The sequence below is a fragment of the Fundulus heteroclitus genome, chromosome 10 (assembly GCF_011125445.2).
Source record: "Fundulus heteroclitus isolate FHET01 chromosome 10, MU-UCD_Fhet_4.1, whole genome shotgun sequence".
Classification (NCBI taxonomy): Eukaryota; Metazoa; Chordata; class Actinopteri; order Cyprinodontiformes; family Fundulidae; genus Fundulus; species Fundulus heteroclitus.
In genome coordinates, this window is record NC_046370.1 from 10,626,431 (window position 1) to 10,650,687 (window position 24,257).

Sequence of the window (24,257 nt, forward strand, 5' to 3'; positions counted from 1 at the left end):
CAGTGTGGAAGTTGTCACTGAATGAAAATTTACTCACGGTTAGACATGTTCTGTATCAGTGAGGTATTAAAAAATGAAGATGAAGCACAAATTGGAACTGAGCTGTAAGGCAACTGAGTTTTCTATAACCTGGAGACTCGTCTGCGGATCATTCAAGCTGCAGATTAACTTCATGTAATGAGAGAGAAGCTGAACGGAGGCAGGCAGAGTTGCTCCGTTTTACCTCTGTGATGGTTCAGGTGGAATTGAGAACCGATGGCAGACTTAATAGGGGTTGCTTAAGAAACTAAATTCTGGATTTTTTTTCCTCAGATCGCAGCCAACGCTGCTACGGGCCGCGAGTTTTATTTGCTGCGCCGTCTTTGCGCAGCGACAGCCGACTCCGACGAGATTATTGAGCTACTGAAGTCGGCGCGGGCCCGACGCGGAGTGATGTCAGGCGCCGCTCACCTGTGCACCTTATCGCAACGTGATATACTGGGGAAGGTGAGCAGGGCGGCAGCGTTTCAGCACCTCACAATACAAAATTGATGATGACATCCACCATAAACTTCAGCCTTGATGATATGCTGCTGCAGTAACGGACCCGGGATATGAAAAGGCTTACAGACCCGAGATCAGTTAAGGGGGTGAAACAGAAGAAGAGAATAAAACAGTTTTTTTTTTTTTAGCTGACCGCTAAAGGGGGCCGACTTTTACTTTTAGACTCAGAATTGCATTAAGTGTCCGTCTGTTACATCAGAAATATATATTTAACTTGTTATCTTGGTTTCGAGGGACAAGCTGTGCTCGACTGATTACAACTCTGGAGAGATTCTGTAATGCAGACAAAAAGCCATAAACAAAGTTCAAGTAAAGATAATGATCAGCACGTCCACGACTTCATCCCATTTTAATATTGAAAGGTTAAACTTTTGACTATCATAACATTCATGGTCGTAAACAAATGGGAGCAGAATAGGGCTGGACGATATAGGGGAAAAAAAAGCATTACGATAAAATAGAAATTTTATCGATAAGAAACATTTCTTTTCCCTGGCTTTTAATCAAGTCTAGGTGGACATTTGGCAAATTATATTTTATTTTAACATTTATTTTATTTAAATTGAAACCTTTATCCTATTATATTGTATCTGCATTCAATTTTTCTTTTTGCATTGTGTTTATGTATTTTAGCATTCAGTTTTTATCTTATACTCTACAACTGTGATTTCTGTACAGCACTTTGGTCAACGCCGGTTGTTTCAAATGTGCTTTATAAATAAAGTTTGAGTTGAGTTGAGTTGAGAAATCATATTGATCTATATCGATAATTATCAACAAATTTAAAGTGTGTATTCTAAGTGCAGCCCTGGACATTTTGTAGGAACACACAAACACTGAATTCAAACTGAACCCTTTATTTACCCAACTTTTTACTAAAACGACAAGTTTTTAAAAAATAAAAAAAGAACGCCTGCTCTCTGAGCTCTTTAAAGGGGGCGGAGCTTGTTTCCTGGGTCTGTGCTTGTGATTGGTTGGGAGGACGTAATGATGTAATAATAATCTATATGGCTAGAACGCAAAGGGAAGGAAAACTGTTATTCTATTGATGTTTTTATTGACCTTTTTTCCCTATCATCCATATACGTCTATCGATCAATATGTACCGTTATTGAATTATCGTCCAGCCTTAGAACAAAACAATATTTTTGTGTAGAGCACTTTATGCCTCTCTTGCTAAAAGGAAAACTACGGTTAGTTTTGGATCCGTGTGCCACGATGGAGTTGTTTTTATCTTAATTTTATTATACCTTTTTTCAGTTTTCGATGGAGATGGCGACTGCCTGGACCTGTAAGGACTTGGTCTGTAAGGAGGATGTTGGGAGTTTCTGCAGAGAAGAGACTGAGCAAGAAAGCACGAAACGAGGTGTGCTTTTAGGCAGCGGCTGGCAGCAGAGCCAATGGGTTATCAGCTATTCTTAATGGTAATACATCGATTTGGTACGGCTTCATTCACGTCTGCACGGGTCCTTTTCCATTCCAACTGAGTGATCTTTCGGTATTTAACGATATACTACTGTGGGTGTTGTGGTTGGTGTTGTTTTTTTAAATATGGCGGTGCCGATAACGGACAGCCTTTTAACTCGTAGGGCGTTACGCGGTGGAAACGCACGTGAACGATGGTAGTCAAATCCGGGCCTACGGTCGAACAAGAACTACAAAAAATAAAAAACGCAACTTAGATAAATGTGTGTGCAAAATAAACGATGTTAAACAAACAAATAGAGTTTAATTTTGAATGTTACCACGTACATACGTTGTATTTCATTACGTCACAGATGGCAATTTCTTTGCTTCCTTTGATTTAAAACTCTGCTACTTTTCTTTTCAATGTCCGTGAGGTGGGCTGTGCTTATACTTCAAGTCGTGCAAAGGATTGTGGGATTCCTTATAGCGCCAGTAGTGGACATTGCGAGCTCCGATGCTAAAGGAACTATGATAGGAAGCAAACAGGTTCCTTTTTCCTACCTCCCTTCTTACTGACTACACTATTCGGACTTGGAACCACATCGAAACAGGTCCTAAAAATAGTAACGCTACGAGGAACTATTACTAACGGCAAAGCCGACCTGTCAAGAACCGCTCTGAGATAGTATTAATTGAAAAGGGTCATAAGATGCAGAAAATTATTACGCTGCTTTCTACCATTAAGAACTTAGACTTAGACAAACTTTATTGTCATTTTGTATGCACAGAGTGCGTACAGAACGCAATTTCTTTGCATACAGCTTGAGAATTTCAGTGAATTGCAGTGGATTTCAGAATAAAGTAACTTTGCTGGATAATAAAGAAGACAGATTAGTCAGAGCTGCAAGAAGACATGCAGCATTTACACCGGCAAGAAAGATATTGCTCTATTGTCGTTTTTGACCATCTCCATGGCAATATTCCTGAATCCAGCATAACTCTGAAAGAAGATTTTGCTGACATCATCCAGAAAACGGTGGCATGATTTAAACGTTAGCTACGTTTACATGGACAAAAGTAATCGGAGTAAAGGGCCGATCGGAATAAAGAAGCGTCACGTAAACAAGCCAGTCGGAATATCATGATCGGATTAAGCCCGATCAAAGTGCGTATAAACGCTTATCAGGATCAAGTTATTACGAATGCGACAAACCGGCCTGAGCGCGCAAGTGCGGCCGACGTAAACGTGGCGTATTTCCACGTTGGTGGTGGGTGGCGGGAATACGTCAGGAGGCAAGACTTTCTGTTCGAAACAACAAAAGAGCTAAAAACCGTCGCTTACTCGGTAACGTTTCAACCGTAATAAAAACATGGTCCAAGTCCAGCCTGGGCGCTCGGAAGACAAATTAACTCGTATGATACTGCTTTCTTTGCTATTTCTTGTTGTTTAGCAAAAACAGAAGCGCTTCTTCTTCTGCGGTTTTCATGTTTTTTTAGGGGAATTTGATAACTGCGACTGTGGTTCTATTCTGAATAAAGCCAGGTGCGCATACACGCGCATTATGATCGGAATAATTGATTGCGTGCCCATATAAACAATCCAATTTTTTAATCCGAACACATTTAAATCCAGTCGTGAGATTTTGTGCATGTAAACATAGCTACTGAGAAACCCTCATGTTATAAAATTCTGAACTAGGAGATCACGAACGCCCATGTATGGCCGTACAACTGGATGTCTACACCTAAGCTGGGAGATAACAAGCAAAGAACCCAACAGCTTATTTAATCTTTATTAGGGCCTCTGCACCCTATGTGACATCATAGTTTTCATTACGGTATCAGTGCTTGTAATACTGTCATTGCAAAGGACTTCTTGGATGCGATATATAGTGGGCTAATACATTTCAAGACCCAGACACCCTCACTCTGCATGCCAATAATATATCAGACTGGTTGGATGGACTTATAAGACATAAAACAACATAGAGTTTAGATACCTAGATTAATAAGCTTAAAAATTATGGAAAAGAACGAGATGGGGATGATATCATCTTCGCCATATTTAACAATGACGACGCGGTTTCATGTTTCACTAATGTGCGCGGGGCCAAATCTTGCCGCTATCAATAAATCTGTAACGGCTCTCTTGCAGCACAGGAGATACTAATCATATGTAGGCGGGAAGCAAACTCAGAAACGGCTAAAGTACATGTATGACTACTTCTCCATCTAAAAGAAGAGGGTAATTACGACACATGGTTAATAGATAACTATAAATAACATTAGAGAGGCATAAACATCGGTATGTATTTTACGGTTTAAAGCAAAAAGTAAATGAATAAAAATACTGTCGCTATAGACAGGCACCATTGTTAGGTATGTTCAATTACATGGTACTACTTAATGTTACTGCAGCCATCGTTAATCATAATACAGTGGACAGTATTGACTAAGGCTGTTGTCAGAAAGTCCGCCGCTGCCGTTTTTGTTTCCACCACTTGACTGCTGATTATGCTACGGATGGCACCGTCTCTTTAAAAACAACTTTAGATGAGCCATGATAAAGTAAATCTCACTAAAATATTACTCTTTGCCTACTCCCCACCACCCATTACTGATGAAGCTTTGGCCCAATAGACCTGTGTTTGTGTTAGAGCTGAAAACGAATGGGTTTCTAATAAATAAACCAGATAGTCTGTGAGGTAATGCTATCCAGCTGGGGCTGGGCAATTTTTTTGAAAAGAGATATAAGAGGAGACTATATTGTTTATATCGAGATGGTCTATGTTGTGTTATAAATGTACAATTGTTTCCGCCGTTAAAGACACATTAAAAAAGTTGGGTGTGAGACATTTGGGATAAAGCTTTGATTCAGAGATGCCTTTTTATAATGACTTTATGAAAAGAAAAACATATTGAGATAAATATCGTATATCGGCGTTCAGCCTAAAAATATCAAGATATTATTTTTGGTCCATATGGCCCAGCCCTATATCCAGCACATATCTATTAAAGATTAACTGATCCTATGTGTGACTACATGCTTATTAAGCCTGAGGATGGTCTGGATTCAGTAAAAAAAGTTGGAATTTTTTTTTTTTTTTTTTATCTCAGATTCAGAATTGACCTAATTGTTCATTTAAAAAAAGAAATGTGACCTGAAAGTCTTTTTTGTTTTTGTTTTTAAGGCAAAAACATTCTCTGACACTGAATCTTTTAAATGGCGGGAATTTCATATTCTACAGAGACAAATATGACCTTTGGAGCTGAAGAAAAGGACCGCCATCAATAAACTGATGTTTATCCTAATCTATTCTAACTGAAGGATAGAACGATTATTGGAAATATGTTTTGTACATCTGCTGTGCGTCTGTTTCATGGCAATTTTAGGAAAATGTTTCAATAAGGCAACGTTATGTGAATTTGGGTCCAAGCTCTTCCCGGGTTTCATAGTAACTATGAAAGACATAATTTACCTCAGAATATTAGCTTTTAAAACTCTGTAGTAGTCTTAATTTGAAACCTATATAAATGGCCACAGAATCAAATAAAAGTTGTATTACTACCATTTCAGATTAAACCATCTGTTATGAATATTTTTGCTAAATTACATACTATTAGGTATATTACTACGGCTGGCTGCACTATCCCCTAAGAAAAGTGCTCATCTGCTACTGTGGGTTGTATTTTAAAGACTTTCCAATTATAACAGGATGAAACATATATAGTATAGTATTCATTGTTTGCTTTTTTTTTTTGTTATTTTCTTCCTGTTGCAGCCGATATTCATTATTTCAGTTCTGGTCCAACTTTTAAATCAACATCTGTTAGTTAATATTTTTTTCAATAAAACTAGTTTGGTATGTGAGCACATGCTCAATTAACCAGAGGTCTCAATTTAATCAAAAATGGAAAAAAATATATATCTTAACTTTAATAAATCATTTCCCAAAAATGCTAGGTAAATGTCTTATTTGGTTGCAGAAATTTGTTTGTGGTTTTTAAAAAAAAGAAAAAAAGAAAACGGTGAACAAATATGACCTTTGGTTTAGGGTTGGTTTAGAATAAAACAGTTATTACTAGTTAATTAAGTGACATTTGTTCTGGACACCAACATTAAAATATTTTTGGTATTGCTGGGTCCAGGGTGACTATTTGTCACATGTCTCACTGTAAATAGACATAAATACCCGCAGTATTTAAACGATAAACGCTTCCACTGATCTTGATCGTTTTTTATGTTTGTTTGTTTTTTAGCAACTCGAGGTTATTTAAAATGTCTGTTCGGACAGTCAACTCTTGAAAATGTTGCTAGCATAACTAATTATTAGGAGGAGCCGCGGGTTATCAAAGCTAAACTACATTAGATTGATGACGTCTCTTCGGTTGCCATGTCTTCAGATCAGATCCAGCTTCGTTACGCAGGAATAGATTTATAAGCAGTTTTGCAGAACGACGTAGGGCGAAGAATAACACTAGGCTGCAAAAGCAAACGTCACATGGTCATAATGAGACACTCAAATGACTGAGTCCGCAAACTTGTCATTAGCCTGTTACAGCCAGATTAGAGCAACCGGGGGCCAGACTAAACACTTTTGTTTCACTTCTAAGTTGCTCAATATTTCCTCCCGGGTTTTTACTAACGGTAGCCAATTCCCCTCTCGGGTGAAGTTGTTTGGTCTGGCTGTAATTAGGAAGTGGTGTACATGTACGCTAACATCTACGCACAACACGGTTTATTTCGCGACGCCTTGAATAGCTGGAGGAATTTGGCGTTTCTGCGCTAAATATCAATCCGCTGAAGTCCCCCTCTACTCCATTTCACGCTAGCTCCCTTTGCTCGCGGGCCTACCGTTGCTGCTGTGTTAATGTGGGCTAACGTTAGCCAGCGTGCTAATGCTAGCTGCTCTCTGGGTTGTCAAACTCGAGCTAATGACATGCTACTTACCTTTTTCTCCTGCCGCTGTGCGAGCTAACTTCCACTCCCGACTTATCTGGCTCCGCTTCTGGGTGAAGATACGTCGTTAACCGAGCTACACGCAGAGGTGGTGTTAGCCAGCTAGCTGAGTTGATGTGTCCTTATTTAACAAAAATAAACGGAGATTGGCCTCAGTTGAGCGGCGGTAATTCGTTTCTCGGCGGTTCCCTGCTTGGACAGCGTTGATTTTTACGCATGTTGGACGCCAGCTCGTGTCTCTCACAACAAGGGAAGAAAAAAAACCGCGATCGTCCCAAAACAAAAAAAATTGTAACCTGAGATTTGGTTATAATATTATACAACACTGACAAATCTAGCACTTTCTTCCATTGAAAGGCCAGAGCTATCCTTCGACTTTGGGTGCTGAACAAGAGGAGGAGCTATTTTTGGCATCACCGCGGTGATTGGTTGAAACGTCTTGGCAAAACAACATTTCATTGGCTGAATCTTATGTCAATTGGTTCTGCCCCTAGCTAGTTCGCATTCCCATTGGTCTGTTACGAACTTCTTGTGTGTGGTAGAAATGCGGGAAGCGCTCGTTATAATTTATGGCGTATGCCGGAGAATCATGAAACGGGCGGAGAGAGTCTTCAAATGGTAGCTTTCGATTCCGAGGCCGAAGTCGATGAACCTCATCACGATGGAAACAAATGAAAACGTAAATGTAACACACCAGAGGTAGAACAAAATCCACAGTTTTTTCTTTTAGTTTGAAAGCTTTGAAAGCTTTGAAAGCCCAATGGTAATGGTATGTTAATGATTTTACTAATCATAAAGTGCCTTTAAAGAATATTGTGTGGTAACTCCCAAAATATTAAGTCCATGTTTGCCCATTTTGTGTAATATATTTTTCATTTTTATATCTACCTAATATAGATAGTTCTAATGGGGCAAAAAACTTCAAATTGTCTTGTTTGTACTTTCACAAATACAATATATCAGGGGTTCTCAATCTTTGTGTTCTGACAAGAAAAAGAAATGACACTTTATGTCTTGACTTGTTTGTTTTTTACCTTACGCAGCCCCAGTTTTTAGAAGGACAAAAAAAAAAAAAAGCACTTTAATGCCATATGAAATTTGAACCGAAACTCAATGTTAGTTTATTCAGTGCTTGAAAAAATAAACTTTCTCAAAACACAAATTAAAAACTGAACTAATAGGGTAACACAACCCCTAAATACAAAACGAGTGATGTAAACCTTACAGCCCATGAAGCAACATAGTGTAAAAAGAAAGAAAAGGCCAGTGTCCAGTTTAGTAAGCTGACTACTACTTGGAACCCGTTAAAGTATTTTAGTTTCTGTTTTTCTTTTTGTTGATTTTTCAGATTCTAGTTTTGTATATTTATTCAACTCTACATGTTACATGTCTGCCAGACTGTTTGTTTTCCCCCCTTCCTCTTTGTGTTTCCTGTCTCTTCACAGGTTCAGGGTGCAGCCTGGTGCCAATTTGCCCCTAGTAGCTTGTGGACTTGAGTTGAGGGAAGTAATCATGACTGAAGACATTCTCTATATAAGCTGCTCTCTTTCAGGGCTGGGGCCTGCTCCACCAACTGGCTAATGCACACATGCTTTACTCTCAGTCTTTGTTTGAAGGGCATTCTTTCTGTAATGCACACTAGGTAAGTAGGTTGTTGCCATCCGTGTAATGTTTTGAGCCTCTTTGTTAGATTAGAGTAGCATGGCTTTCTTTCCCTTTATTTTTCTCTTAGTTTAGATGACAGTTAGGCCCTGTTTATATATTTCTCTGATTTGGCACAACCTAATGGCACCTTTCTCCTCCACAGGTTGTTCAACCTTTTTAGGGATTTCGCCACATTTACAGGGACGCTCACATTTGTGTGTGTGTGTGTGTGTGTGTGTATATGTGTGTGTTTTTTTTGTTTTTTTTTCCTCCAACTGGGAAGCGGCTGTAACACAATTGGGGAGGGGGGCTCATCCGGGATGTATAATTCCTGAGCTGAAGACAACCACAGTAACTCAAAGGTCTTTGCGACTGTTTGAAAATGAACTTCGACTTAAAGGAGTTCGTTCAGGCTCTTAGTTGTAAGGATGACTTGCTGTGCGTTCCAGAACATTTTTTTTTGATATGCCTGTGAAGAAGCATGTTGCTAAACAGGAAATTGATGATTGGCAAAAACTGATTGAGCAGGAAATCCTAGGGGACTTGAGTAAAACTGATCTAGATGTTTGTGATCATGTTTCTTCTGCTGAATTAGAAATGAGCTGCTGCCATGGCAAGTCATTACTAGGTTCGTCTGTTCTGACTATGTGGGGGGGTATTGCCAAATAACAAGTTTGTCAGCAAAAATATTGCTTTGGTGCCACCATTTAGAGAGTCGGAAGTTGATTCCCACTTCAATGCCTTCGAAAGGATCACAACAGCACTAGAGTGGCCAAAGGCGATGTGGGCTGTGCTACTGCAATGCAAGCTAATGGGTAAAGCACAAGAGGTTGTATAATCTGTCTACTGAGGCTGACATGAATTGTGATGTACTGAAACAGTCCATCTTGTGTGCTTATGAGTTTGTGCCAGAGGCCTACAGGCAAAACTTTAGGAATCATAAGAGGTCTGGTGGTCAAACCTATGTGGAGCGTGAGAGAAGGCAGTTTTGTTTGATAAATTGTGTGCAGCTAATGAAGTCAAGGGTAAACTTTGAATCCCTTCACCAATTAATCCTGCTAGAAGATATAAAGACTACATTGACTGAGAAAATTGTGGTTTTCTTGAATGAGCAAATGCTGCAATCTTGGCTGATTTCATAATGCACAATTGTTAGCTGCACCTTGTACAGAGGGTTTTAACCACAGACATCATATACGTAGACGCGTCATAGGGCGCAGGTTCGCACGTCAACGTCACCGCCATATTGTATGTGGCAGAAAAAAGTTGAGTTCTGTTATTGTGAACGTGGATCAGAGAAGATGCCTCATTCCTGTGCTGCAATAAATACACACACACACACACACACACATATATATATATATATATATATATATATATATATATATATATATATATATATATAGATATATATATATATATCTATATATATATAGATAGATAGATAGATAGATAGATAGAGATATATATACATATATATATATATATATATATATATATATATATATATATATATATATATATATATGTATATATACATGTGTATATATATGTGTGTGTGTGTGTTATGAATATAAGGATCAATTTGCTAAATCTAACATTGTGGTCTTCATTATTTCATAAAACCGTTTCACATGTGAACCTTTAGGAACAGACTTTTTGGGTGAGTATTAAAGAGGTAAAATTAATAACATGAGGAAAAAAAGTCCTAGGTGAATAAAGTAAAAATAAACAAACAAACACAAGAGTGATAATGTTATGATAAAAACATCATATTATGAGAATTAAGGGGGAACATTTCCAGAATAGTCACAGTTTGCAGAATTATTTCACTCCTGGAGTAATAGGGCCAGGTTAGATTATTTTAAATATTTTTATTCTTTACGAGAATAAATTCAGGAGAATTAAGCTAAAGGGATACGAAAATAAACTTGTAATATTACAAAAAAAATACTACGAATACAAAGTATATTCAGAGATTAAAGTCCCTCTGATACTGTTTAAGTGACTGAGTAACTGCAGATTTGCCACATTTAAGATGGCGGACGCTCTGACGCATCGCAGCATAGGCAGATCCCGCCCAATGACGCGTCTACTCTTATATTATGTCTATGGTTTTAACTACCTGTACACAGAAACCTGAACCTGGTCAGCCAGAAGTCAGGGCTAAGCAGCTGCTTCTTCCTTCATGTCAGGTGCGGGAGTCATTCTACTACTAAAAAAAAAAGTAATGGTGTCGCTCAAAATGTATAATGGTTACATAATGACAAAGACTCTTGTTCATTCTTGAATATGACTCATTGTTTTTCTTACAGTTCCAGAAAAAAAATAAGGAAAAAGTTGCAAACCTGGTTTATAAATGAATCCCCTTGTGTTGAAAACCTTATTTATTAATGTTGGCTGTTATAGCAGCTTGCTGCACTGTGCTCAGGTCTCACCAATAGACCATGCACTGAGCCTCAGTTGCTTGTGCACCAAAAATATGCCATGGACTATGTCTTAGTCTAGGTTCAGATCTGAATCTGGACCTTTTAGGATTGCCGCCATGAAGGTTTCATAAATGTTAAATCTAGAAATGCATCAGTTTGCGTTTGACCAGTCACATGCACACATTTATGCATGGTTAGGAAAATGATACACTATTTCAAAAGTTCTAATAAAAAGGTGTTTACATTTGTTTTTAAACCCCCTTGAGTCCATATTTTGACCAACTTTTGATGCAACCATAGCACCAAGTCTTTACAGATGTCTCTACCCCCTCTGGAAACTAAATTATTTTGGTCATTCTTTACAAAATAGTTCCAGCTGAGGCGGACGGTGAACCATTTGAGATTAGAATTATATTTTGATTGGATCTTATTCTGGACCTAACACACAAATCTGCTTTGTTCCAAACTATGCCACTGTAGCTATGGCTGTTTAGGATCCTGCTGGAAGGTGAACCTTCAGCTCTGGCCTCAAGTCCTTTGATTCCTCTAACAGGTTTTCTTCAAGTATTGGCAGATGCTCGTGTTGAACGATGATCTAAATACCTAAGAAGCTCCGGACCAACTTGCATTTCAAGCATGAGATGGTGTGGCCGTAGACTCGGTTAAGAAGTGAACCACCTTTGTGATACCGAACCTCTAAAACTGAACCGGACGCCATCTTAAATCATCGATCCCTGCTTCAAGTGACTGATAACTAGGAATTTAATTTACTGAGGACAGAGTTCATGATTGGTGACAGGAAACAAGAATCAATAGTTTATTTATATAGCCATTTACACAGCCAATAAAAGCAACCAAGGGGCTTCACAATTTAAATCAAAGAAACATTTGATTTAAAATTACTCAAATCAGTGGTACAGCCAGAGGGAGCTGGACCCAGAGTCTAGTGCTGCAATCAAGAAAGCCTGATCACCTCAGTGTTTGGACCTGGTCTTGGGTATATCTCATAAAAACTGATCTGCAGATCTCAAAGAACTGCCAGACACACAAAAAGCTAAGTTTGTTAGAATAGTGAAAAGCACTTAAAAATTACAATATTCACCTTTTGACTGAATGTTCACTTGACCTCTTTATGGCTCAATGAGCTTAGAGAGAAAATAACAGTTAAACAACAAAGCTTGTGTACGAACAAGAAGTCTCACTTTAACATAAACTGTAGGGTGTTTCTCTCTGGTGCATTTTTGTTACAAGTCTACTCTTTGTTCTGTGAAGTTACCCACAGTGGGAAGAATAGCCACAAATTTTACTTAACTAAGAGTAGGAATATGTAATATCACCCAAGTAAAAAGTACAATGCAGTGAAACTACCCCTAAAAGTGCATTTTGTTAAAGTTATTCAAGTGAATGCACCTAGTTGCTGCCCACCTCCATCCAGGACTTGTACAGGTCTACGGTCAAGATAATGGTACCTAACATCTCTGCAGACTCCACACATCCTACACACAAACTGTTTAGACCTTTACCTTCAGGTCGGCACGATGGAGCAAAAAAAAAAAAAAAAAAACACAGCCACCACTGAGACGATTTCTTCCCCTCGGCTGCCAATCCGACTACCAGATCAACACAATGCCTAATTGCACTAATCCAACCATGTTTTCCTTTTTGGTATAGACACGTATGTACACATATTTACAAGAAACATGATTCTATTTCCCTTTTATGTGTATTTGTACTAAAATATCTTCATTGAGAGCGAAGTGGAACCAGAGTCAACACTTAACAGGTCTGTCTCATTGAGACCACCTGTATAGATAATGGTTAAATAGTACTAATACTAATATGTCAAATTCCTTGTAGTTTGAACCAAGTCGGAGATTGAAGCGGATTCTGAGTATGAAGTTGATTTTAAGTTTAAGCTGCCAGATTACACATTACAAGCAGATCTGATCAAATGAACTCAGCCCTCCAGTGAGGGGATCTTTATCTCTGAGAGTATCCCAAAACTTAGATCACATATATTTCATTAGTGTTGGCGACCTGCAGAAACGCAGGCCGGGCTGAAAAAAAAAAACTGGGTTGTGGAGATTAAACTATAATTTGAGCGCATGTATAAAGATGTTTTGTAATAGCAACTCAGTGAAACTGTGTTGCGTGGCCAAAGCGGGGCTTATCCGTTGTCATTTTAGTGCTTCTCCCTCAGGATTAGACTCGCGTCTTATTAATGAAAAACTCATCAGATATCAGAACAGCTCCCTGAGGAACCAGCCGGGGTTATGAGACACATGTTAGATAAAGACCTTGAGCGGGTTTATGCCTCTGCGAACAGGGGAGAGTGGTATTTAATTTTCCAAGATGAAGGATTATCACTGGCAGAATTTGATCATTCCGGCTCTGATCTCGGGACGTTCAGTCGCAGCTTATCCCAAATATTAAACTCTCCGTCTTTTGTCCCCCTTTCAGTCCCAGACACAGAAACGTGTATATCCTTCCGCAGATGCTTGCGCTGCTCCAATTACCGAGCTTCTCATTGAGTAAAGTGGCCCGCTGAGCCTAAGCGTCAGGGCGGCGTGTGTTGTGCGATTGTTCAGCCACCTGGTGACCTCTCGGGATCTGGTTGGGGCAAAGAAGGGGGAGGATGTCTCACAGCTTACAGAGGCGGCTAAGGAGAGTAAAAAAAAAAAAAAAAAAACTTGTTAAACCTAATCCAGAACACTGACAACAAGTGGCGCACGCACATAAAATCTGATGCTTACATGGATCTGAGCTTAGACGCACCGCAGCGCACCCACCCTGCCCCTAAATGCTCTGTGATTGTGTCTGAAGCCGGGGAAGGAGAGGGCCGCCGCCGGGGCCCTGATCTGCACTCTCATTTTCTGCGCCCAGGACAACTGGGTCACATCATTACTGCAATCTTCTGCTTGTTCATTCCCAGCTTTACGGGGGCTTACGGGTTGCACACTGACACACAGAGCAGGCACGGATGTGTGCTTAGCAGCTGACAGCCGTGAGCAGTTTAATGAAAAGCAAGTCTTTAAGGAAGATTAAAATGATTGGTAGTGTCTTTGGTGAGCCAGATTTAGAGGATGCGGCGAAAGAAGTGAGCAGTCCCCAAAGATTTGGGGCACTTTGGAGAGGACCCATATGTGTTATATTGGGGGGCAAAAAACTCTAACTGGATTAAAATCAATAATTCAGATTAAATGGGTTTGTGGGGAACACCTGTAAATGTTGATTTTTAGGCACATATTTAGGTTTTCAGAGTTCGGTTTGCTCAGGATCTTGAGCTGTAAAAGCAGGAAAGCGCTGGATGGAGTAATATCGCCCTCTAGTGGTGGTCAGCTGGTTTCATTTCCGGGTTGCCGTTCCAACTGACGATCAACAGGGGGTGCTACTGAGTCACCAGATCATGTAGCTGGAGGAAGACTAGGATTTATTGTTTGTTTGTTTCTTGTTTGTTTCTTTTTTGTAGAAATGTTCTATCAAAATAATGTAAACCTGAGCCATTGTCAACTGAGGAAATTTGCTGAGTTTTAAATCAAAATGAACCAGCTGCAGTAACATTTATTTGATTTTTACATTTCAATAAACTATATCCACCCTGCTGTTAAATGCTCCTTGATTGTGTCTCAAACCGGAAAGACGAAGTACACTATAGCAGTAAGATTTATGAGGTATGTCTCTAGAAAATTTATTTTAATTGGATTTAGGTCTGGGCTTTGACTGGGCCATTCTAACATATTAATGTCCTTTGATATGAACCACTGTATTGTAGCTATGTGTGGTTGCTTAGGGGTGTTATTTTTCTGGAAGGTAAACCTCCACCCCCAGTCTCAAATCTTTTTACAGCTCCTCCAGAGTTACTATGGGGCTCTTGGCTGCTTCTGTGAATAATCCTTATTGGGCTTCTCAGATTAGGTGGGCGGCCATGTCTTGGCATTCTTTTTACATTTATAGATGATGGGTTGAACAGAGCTTTGTAAGATGTTCACAGTTTGGACTATTATTTTATAACCCAACTTTACTTTAAACTTCTCCATAGCTTCTGCTGTGTTTCATGGTGCATTTGTTGGCTAATGTTCCCTTAAAAAACCTCTGAACCCTTCATGGAAAAACCTTGTATTACAAAATGTGCACTGGTTGACTTTTTTCACTTATCAAAGGAAACATTTTGTTGTGATGGATTTTAATTAGTTGTATCAGATAAAACGAGGCCGTATAGAAATGCATGCCACGCTTTTCAGATCTGTATGCGTTAAAAAAGAAAAAACAAAAGAAAAATAATCTATTCATTTCTTTTCATTTTTTAGTTATACACTACTTTCTGTCTGTCACATAAAATCCCAATTAAGGATAATCAATGGTGTAGTTGCAATAAAACTTGAAAAAGGTTTTAAGTCAGTCCTCTGCTCAGGATTGTTTTCTGTATCAATAGCTGTAAAATAAAAATAAAAATAAAAAACTGAAATTAACTTTAAGAACGATACTGACTCCAAATATGAGGTTAACTATTCAGGAAGAGCAGAAAGGAAAATGTTTGTATGGAAACCTGCATTGGTTTTCCATATACATATACGTTCATTCGTGTTTCATTTGAACATGCTTGCTTCTGAATTATTTGTTTATGATGCACAATCTACGCGTGTTATTTGCTCAACAAAACTAGAGTACAGTAGTGTGAACGGGAACCTTTTAAGTGCCTCCTATCATCATATCATTATCAGTTTTCCATGATGCGTTCATGTCGCTCCGGGAGTTTTCAGATTAAAAATCTCTGCTCCAGGTGAGGCTCGAACTCACAACCTCGGCATTGCTCTGCTGCATACTGTCTTATAAGTACCGCGCGCTAACCGATTGCGCCACTGGAGCTTCAGCCGACTCCGGCCGGAAACTAGCTTTAAGAAAAATGTGTCACGTCAGGTAACGCAAACACAAATGACGCGAGCTTTAATCTTCCCAACAGTCGCCAAGGCTTGGAAATGCAGACCATATAAGGTAAGGGGTTCCGGGTAGGTCACACGGAGTTCAGAGGGGTTTCCTCACAGCTGACTCTGCTGCTGCGTTCAAGGGCCGCCCAAAAAGCTCGAAGAAAATCCGAACCAGGAGGGAAAGGCGTTTCTGTGTCCTGTTTTTTTGTTTTTTATTGGAAATCTTTTTCTGCTACTCATGCGCAGCGATTCGATGAAAAGTAATAGCTGCTTAAACGATACAAGCCATTTTGCCATGCTAATCATTCTTAGTCCCATGGATGGGTTGTTTCTGACGTCATCTCTCAGAAAACTCGTTAGTAATTATTTTTTAATTTCTTTCACTGTTTTCCTTTACAGCTTCCTAAAGAATTAGCACGTGGGAAAGTATTTAAACCCTTTTTAAATATTCAGTGGAACAAAATACTTTATTGGAAATACAGTGATCAAGCCCTTCTGATAAATGCTGACCATCTTATTGCATGTTTCTCTGCAGAATCTAGATCCCTATATCAGATCAATCGATCAGACCTTCCTTACCAAAATGTTGAAAGCATTCCTCAGATTTTGGTCTATACTGACCTAGCATCACAAAATTGCAGCAGATATCTCAGCCACACCTTCATGGCGTGAATCTCCTGGTCCACCACATCCCACCGATGTGCTGTTGGATTGAGATCTGGTGGTGATGGAGGACACTGGAGTCCAGTGAACCCGTCATGGTAATATATCAATTTGAGATCATTGTAATTCTGTCATATGTTTTTTTTATATTTTTTTTATCCTGCTGGAAGGATATCCTGCTGGTTGTGCAGGGATGGAGATGGTGAAAAGCTTCAAGGGGTTATAAATATGTTTGAGAGGTGCTGTATTTCTCATTAATGCCAACCCCCCTGGGGTGTTTCTGTTACAAAAGCTCAATCTCTGCCTGATCTGTCAAATGTTCCAGTTAAAGTTCCTGTACATTTCTTCAAGCTCCACATATTTACATTTGTCAAGACCAAACAACCACAAAATAATTTCGTTATGGTGACTTGATGAACTGAAGATGTTGCTCATTGCTTTTTTTTTTTTTACCTCCCTTGTCATCATTCTCACATAGATAAGATTAATGTTGGTCCTCTTCCAGGCTAGTGGCCAGAAGCTAAAAGAAACGGACTTCTGTGTGATGTCATGTTTATAGCCGAGGGAAACAGGAAGTCGTGGATTAATAACTAGAAGCTCCTGAACTCTAATCAATAAAAATAATTATTGCATAGTACCAGTAATTTTGCCAATTGTGGTTTTGTTAACATGTATTTCTTAATGGAATTTTTATTCCCATTTATGACTTACTGTGATTAAATTAAAGGAGATAAAATAAAATGATCTTACTCTAATAAAAATATTTATTTTGGGGCTTTTTATTTCTATACGGCCTCGTTTTATCTGATACCAGGGGTGTCCATGTCTGTGTGGAGGTTGCTGCTGTAAAAAAATGAAGCTTTAATGCAGGGGTGTCAAACATACGGCCCGCCGAACAATTTAGTCCGGCCAACTGGCTAAATGGATTATCATTATCCAAAAAAAATAAAATTGTTTTTTCCCAGTGTCCTGTCTGGCAATGTGGCAATAAGAAAAACGAAGAGAATGATAAAACAATTATTAAAAAAAAAACATGTACTTCGTTTAATTGAAAATCTGCAGTTCCTATATTGTCCACGAGGGGCGCTGTGTTTTAATCAGCAGACAGTAGCACTGAGCTTCAGATGTGGAAAATTGATTTGAAATCATTTCTTAATTTTTATCTGTTTGATGTATTTTGTCATGCAGGACAGTGTTTTTAAGTTCCAAAAAATGTGAATAAATGTTTTTCAACATTGTACAATCACTGTGATCAGTTCTTATGCATAATGCACAAGTAAATGTTTAACTGGGTAAAAGTATTGTTGAAATTGCACATACTTTTCTAAAAACGCTGAGGTTATTCATAATATATTGTGTAAAAGTAAAATTCATTTAATATAAAAATCAACAACAAGTCCACTTTTATTAGTTCTATTTAATCTTGCAATGAGTTTACTCGTGTGGCAACTCTTGAGATCAGATTAAGCTGAATGCGGCCCCTAAACCAAAATGAGTTCGACACCCCTGCTTTAATGTATTTATAGTCGAAAAATGCATTACTGCATGTGCTCCTTCTGTGCTTCAACATGTGCAGGTTAGAACACCAAGGGCATGGCTTCAAAGCTGCAAATGGAAAACCAGAACAGCATAGCAGGCAGACTTGTTATGCATGCACATGGCCCTGCAGACTGGGGCAGCTTCAGGCAAGCTGTAAGCAAGCATCATTTGTATTCTGAGAACAATCCACCCTCCTCATCGCTGTGTCAAATTGCCATATTTTGTGGGGGCATTTTTACAATGTCCACTCACACACCGACAGGCCGCGGCGTGTATCAAAGTCCCCCCCAGCAGATCTGTCGCACTTACCCTGGAGAGCAGCAACAGAGATGTAGAGTAGGTGGCTGGTAGACAGGGAAGGATGTCACAGTGACTCAGAAGATGGAAACCAGAACCTGGCAACGTCGTGGGTTGTTTTTGTTTTTTTCTTCCTTTTTATTATTCTCATCATATTCGTAATTCAACACATGACAGACAGGAAAACACTAACAGAAACATTCTGAATGAAGGAGAGGAAATCATGTGACCTGTCGGTCGAAGACATGCCAGTTTTCAAAACTCAGAATAGACACACCTGAAGGCCGGACGGGGTGACCGACAACTTCAGGAGGCAACGCTGCAACAGAGTAAAACCTGACTGTTTGCTCGTAGGAAACAAAAAGCAGAGCAGAGAAAAACTCTTCATAAACCTGCAAATGTTGTTTTTTTTTTTTGCCACTTAAAGTTGCAGGTACAGTGTCCTGCAAAAGTATTTACACGTCTTGAACCCATTCGTCTGTTGTCAACGACATGTATTTTTAATGGGGTTTTATGTGATAGGCCAGCATTAAATGGTGCCAAATGGAAAATAAAAATCTGAAAAGTGTGGCGTGCAAATTAATTCAGCCCCTTTCAAATCTGATCCCCTAAATAAAATCCTGTGAAACCGATTGGCTTCAGACAAAATTAAAGTGACAAAATCCCGCAAGGAGAGCTTTGATCAGATCAGAGAAAGCAGCCAAGTTATCCATGGTAAATCTGGAGGAGCTGCGGTGATCCGAAGCTCAGGTGGGAGAAATTTCTATCACAGGGAAATCCAAATGAAGTACATTGAAGTTTGTGATTTTAACATGACAAAGTGAGAGGAGGTTCAAGGGGTGTGATTACTTTTGCAGGGCACTGCAAAGGTGGCCTTGAGGGTAGGTATGACATGTCCATGCCCTTTTTTTGATGCAAATGAGGTCCTTCAGTACTCATGTTAGGGATAGCCACCCATAGAAATCGGATGAGAAGAATTTACAGTTTTGCAATGAGATATACAATTTATTATACACTGGTTTCTGTGAGAGGCTGAACCAAACAATGCTTTTTGTTTTACTGAATTTACTTCTATCGCTCTCTGACACTGCCCCCTGTTTGTTTAGACTTCAAGGTGAGCAAGAAAAACGAAAAAACCCAATTTAAAGCAGTCGGTTCTTAAAAAGCTGTTTCAAACTCAGCATGATGCAGTTTTTTTCTTTTCTTTATGTCAGCTCTGAACATCGGCCTCTTTTTAAAAGACTCCTCGTGAGGACAACCCTTGAAAAATCCCTTTCCAACCCCATGTTTATCCCCCCCCCCACCCCCTCCCCAAATAACATTATACAAGCTGATGAAACTTCACAAGAATTCACCATGAAAACAAAAATAATCGCACAAAGTCATGTCGTTATGTCCAGCCATTAAAAATAGGAACAGCACACAGATCCCCTTATGTTACTGGGATAAACACGCTCTCAGTCACACACTCACATGCACTCATATACAGCACACAGGTGCATCTCAACAAATCAGAATATCACAAAAAAGGTCATCGAAAAGTCAGATTATATAGATTAATTACACACAGACACATTCCAATAGATTTTTTTCTGTTAATTTTTAGTGACTATGACTTTTAGTTACTTACGTTTTTCCTTCCACTCAATTTTCCATTAATATGCTTGGACGAGCAATCAGCTTCAGAGGGTTTCAGTGACTGTCTGCTGGACAACTACCACGTCCCCAGTCTTTCACATGAATGTGTAAGCCATATAACATTTATGCATTAAAAATAATTTTTCTTTGCAAAATTTACATTTGATGAGAAAATGAACATTTTGCCCAAATCAACAAAATTAACAGGTGTTCAGTGTTGTAGGCAGGAATATTACCTAAAAGTTGAGTGGAGGGAAAAAGGTTGGCAGCCATTATCTACAATCCAGAAATGGACAGAAACAGATGGTTTAAATATATCACCGTGTGTGTAAAGAATCTATAAAAAGATATTTACTTTTTTAATTTAAATATCGTAAAACATTCACATTTATTGAGACGCACTTGTATAAACAGATAGGAATAAACTCCTAAATGGGGTCAAAGACAGGAAGCAGTTTGCAGTCAGGTTTGTGTTTGTATTGCATCAAGGCTCATAAACGCATCCTTCTGTTGCCAAACAGCGTGTTTAATCATCGTGAGGGCTTGTAACGGTGTTTATAGTTTCCAAAGAACTGAGCATGTATCTAAAGAACTGGTATGGAGGTGCAGTGTGGAGGTCAGAGAGTCCGAGTTTGATTGATCAGTCGTGGATGACGATGGGTCCCCGCATCCTTAAGCTGGGGTGGGGGTGTGGAGGGGCCAGAACCAGCCCCTGCGGGGGGGCGTGGGAGGCCCTGCGCAGGGTGATTTGCTCACAGGGCTGTCGACAGGCGTGCCTCAACTGGGAGCGGGACAGCAGCCGCCGGGCCCTCCTGCCAGGGAGGAAATGAGACGGGGTGTCAGGTGGGAGAAAACAAAAACATACTGTTAAAATTTCTAATAGATCAAGTCAAGTTTTGTTTTACTAATTGTATCTAAAGTTAGTTGTGCATTTTAAAACAATTCAGGGTTAATGTACAAATTCAGTCATATCTAATAAATTAGAAAGCCTGATGAGGCTCGTTTGTCAGATCAAATGTACCTTTTTTATTGCTCTGTTGTAAGTTTCTAATATTAAATGTTGTGTTTCCTTCAGCTGTAAGCAGACAAAATCCTAATTAACAGAAATAAAGGCTTAAAAACATCAGTGTGTAATTAATCTACATAATGGGTTTCACTTAGAGAACTTAGCTACTGAGATAAATTAGTTTTTCAATAATATTAAAATCTATGAAATACCTATGACGTTATAATAAAGCAGCTAACTAGAGGCAGGGCCTTATTTATTCAAATCATTTTTAGAAATATTGAGAAAATACTATGAACTATGATAATATATAAATCACTTAAAATTAACTTTATTTACAGTATATCGCATAATCATCTAAAGAGCACTATGCTTGTAGAAGTGCTATGACTGAACAATGTGACTAAAACACTGGTTGGTGGATGGATGGATGGATGGATGGATGGATGGATGGATGGATGGATGGATGGATGGATGGATGGATGACAGAGAGACTGATGGATGATAGAGGGACTAATGTATGGATGGATGACAGAGGGATGATGGGTTGATTGAAGAAAAAGTGACTGATATGGATGGATGGATGATTGGATGCATGACAGGGTGACTGATGGATGGATGGATGAATGGATGGATGGATGACAGATGACAGATGGACTGATGAATAAAAGAAGGGCCGATGGATGGATGGAAAAAAGATGGATGGATGAATGAGGAACTGATGGATAGATGGATTGGTGGATTAAAGATGGATGAGTGACAGGGACTGATGGATGAAAGAGGGATGGATGGATGATGGATGACAGAGGGGCTGATGGATTGATTGAAAAATGATGGATGGATAAAGGATAGATGACTGATGATTGGATGGATGACAGGGTGACGGATGGATGGATGGATGGATGGATGGATGACAGAGGGACTGATGGATGACAGAGGGACTGATGAATGAAAGAAGGGCCGATGGATGGATGAATGAGGAACTGATGTATAGATGACAAATGGATGGATGGGTGGATGGATAACAGATGACTGATGGTTGGATGGATGGATGACAGAGTGACTGATGGATGAAAGAGGGACTGATGGATGGATGGATGGATGGATGGATGGATGGATGGATGGATGGATGGATGGATGGATGGATGGATGGATTAAAGATGGATAGATGACAGAGGGGCTGATGGATCGATTGAAATAATATGCATGGATAAAGGATAGATGACTGGATGGATGGATGGATGACAGGGTGACTGATGGATGAAAGAGGGGCTGATGGATGAATGGATGGATGGATGGATGGATGGATGGATGGATGGATGGATGGATGGATGAACAAGTCATGCTTTCTTCAATCCCTCTCCTCCAATGAGGAGAATTCCTGCAGGTTCTCCGTTTTGTAAATCCATCTTGTGGTTCTCCTAACCTCAAAAGCTGTACAACTGACAATCCTTGATATCAAATTAATTTCTACTCTTTGGATCAAGATGAAGTTTAGTATCACTCATCTTATCTTTGCCAATCTTACAAAGAAACTGATTTTTTTGTGTGCTTTTTTTAGAAAATAAATTTCCAAGAATGGGGCAACATCTGCCAACTTTATCATGTAAATCCTTTATTTACGTCACATGATTTTGGGAAAAGGGAAATTTGGAGGGCTCAAAACTGCAGCATTTGTGCAGGACACAAGGAGGCGAGCGTGAAGATCAGAAATAGAAAAATACAAGATAAGACAGAGGAACTTCTCGGCAGGATTTTCGGGCGTGTAAAGGAGGACGGTCGTAATTTGCAGCCAGCTGTGGCCTTGGTGCTGCGATACACAGAAGCTCTTAGCAGGCCACAGCGAGCCCTAAACCCCAAGAAGGCCGAGGGACACACCGCTGGCCGCAGCGCTGCTAATGGGATTCGATTGGAGACAAATGCCACGTATATGAGGACAATGCACAGGTGATAATTCATGGTTTCCTGCAGGTCGTTCAGGATTTAAAGCTCTTTAAACCCTCTTATTTCTTCCCTCGGTAGATGCAGCCTCCCACGGCAACACTGTGAGTGGCAAACAGAGTCCTGCTGTTGATAAAAAATTAGCACATTGCATTATGGGGCAGCATTTCCGTTTGCATATTCATGCAACAACCATGCATCTCCACACAGACCCTTCAAGTGCTCTACATCTGCAGATTAATGATAATGTTTCCTTATTTGCATTATAATAACATACGTCCACTGTTTGTGTTGCAGCCAGTGGAAAAGGAGCAAAGATTTCTCCTGTTTTGGTGATTTATAGCAGCTAAAGAGGACTCCAAAGGTAACTAAGAAAAATGAAAAGGATAACAAGAGGAGTAAGAGCAGACAAAAAATCCAAATCTGTACTTATTTGTTTTGCACTAATCGTGAATATTGTTATTTCCTCCCAGTTTAGTCACAGTCATGCTCAGTGAGGTATGGTGACAATTGGCATCAAGCTGATCCTAGACCAAACAATTTAGTTTAGCTTAACTTGAAATATGTATCTTAACACAGAATTCAATTTAAGAACATTTTTGCTTTGTGAATTCAGATGCAATACAAAAGTATTCATACCCGTACACCTTTTTCACATCACATTACGTTTATATGTGATAGAAAGACCAACAAAAAGTATCTCCTAATTATGAAGTGGAAGGAAAATGATACATTTCTTTGCAAATTATTTTTACAGACAAGATCTAAAAAGTGTTTCATGCATTTATATTAGGCACCGTCGAGCAGAACCACTTTTCACTGGAGAAACAAAGTACATCTAGAAATTTTGCAAAACAGCTCGAGCTCAGTCGTTTGGACGGAGGGTGTCTGTGAACATTAATTACCAAGTCTTGTAACAGAGTCTCAGATAGATTTTGGACAGGACACGTGGTTAAGCTGTGATGTGTGAACCGTCGTACCCGTGGCTGTTATTGTCCTGCTGGGATGTGAACCTCTGCCTCAGTCTCAAATCTTTTTCTTTACCCCCAAACATGTTTTCTTCCAGGATTGTCCTATATTCAGCTCCATCCACCTTCCCAGTTTCCCTGAGGCAAAGCATCCCCCCCCCCCCAGCATGACGCTGCCCCCACCATGTTCCACTATAGGGGTGGTGTGTTCATTCATCCTTTTTTTGCCCGTGGGCCGTAACGGCAAATTTTGTTGTCATCTGAGCGGCTCTTTGAGTTGTGCAAAGCTTGCGATGT

General features: G+C 39.5%; 2 protein-coding genes and 1 non-coding gene across 5 annotated transcripts in view; all 3 read right to left on the minus strand.

The window, feature by feature from the left end:
• The window catches only part of ppm1bb (protein phosphatase, Mg2+/Mn2+ dependent, 1Bb), a 43,552-nt gene extending 36,232 nt beyond the window's left edge, over positions 1-7,320 (minus strand). The window contains exon 1 of one of the 2 annotated variants that reach the window (XM_012854062.3): positions 6,902-7,317. The gene's annotated coding sequence lies outside the window, so the exon portion shown is untranslated. Of the gene's footprint in view, positions 1-6,901 lie in introns of both variants that reach the window. The other variant, XM_036141993.1, reaches the window with a different exon arrangement.
• An 8,435-nt stretch (positions 7,321-15,755) lies between these two features.
• On the minus strand, positions 15,756-15,849 carry trnai-uau. Its single transcript has 2 exons — positions 15,812-15,849; positions 15,756-15,791 (listed from the first exon to the last, which is right to left on the minus strand). It is a non-coding gene; the product is annotated as a tRNA-Ile (tRNA).
• Positions 15,850-18,514: 2,665 nt separating this feature from the next.
• The window catches only part of mta3 (metastasis associated 1 family, member 3), a 40,402-nt gene continuing 34,659 nt past the window's right edge, over positions 18,515-24,257 (minus strand). The window contains exon 19 of one of the 2 annotated variants that reach the window (XM_036141994.1): positions 18,515-20,857. In XM_036141994.1, coding sequence (XP_035997887.1) covers positions 20,686-20,857 — 172 coding nt within the window. In that variant the 3' untranslated portion in view covers positions 18,515-20,685. The remainder of the gene's footprint in view (positions 20,858-24,257) is intronic. The other variant, XM_036141995.1, reaches the window with a different exon arrangement.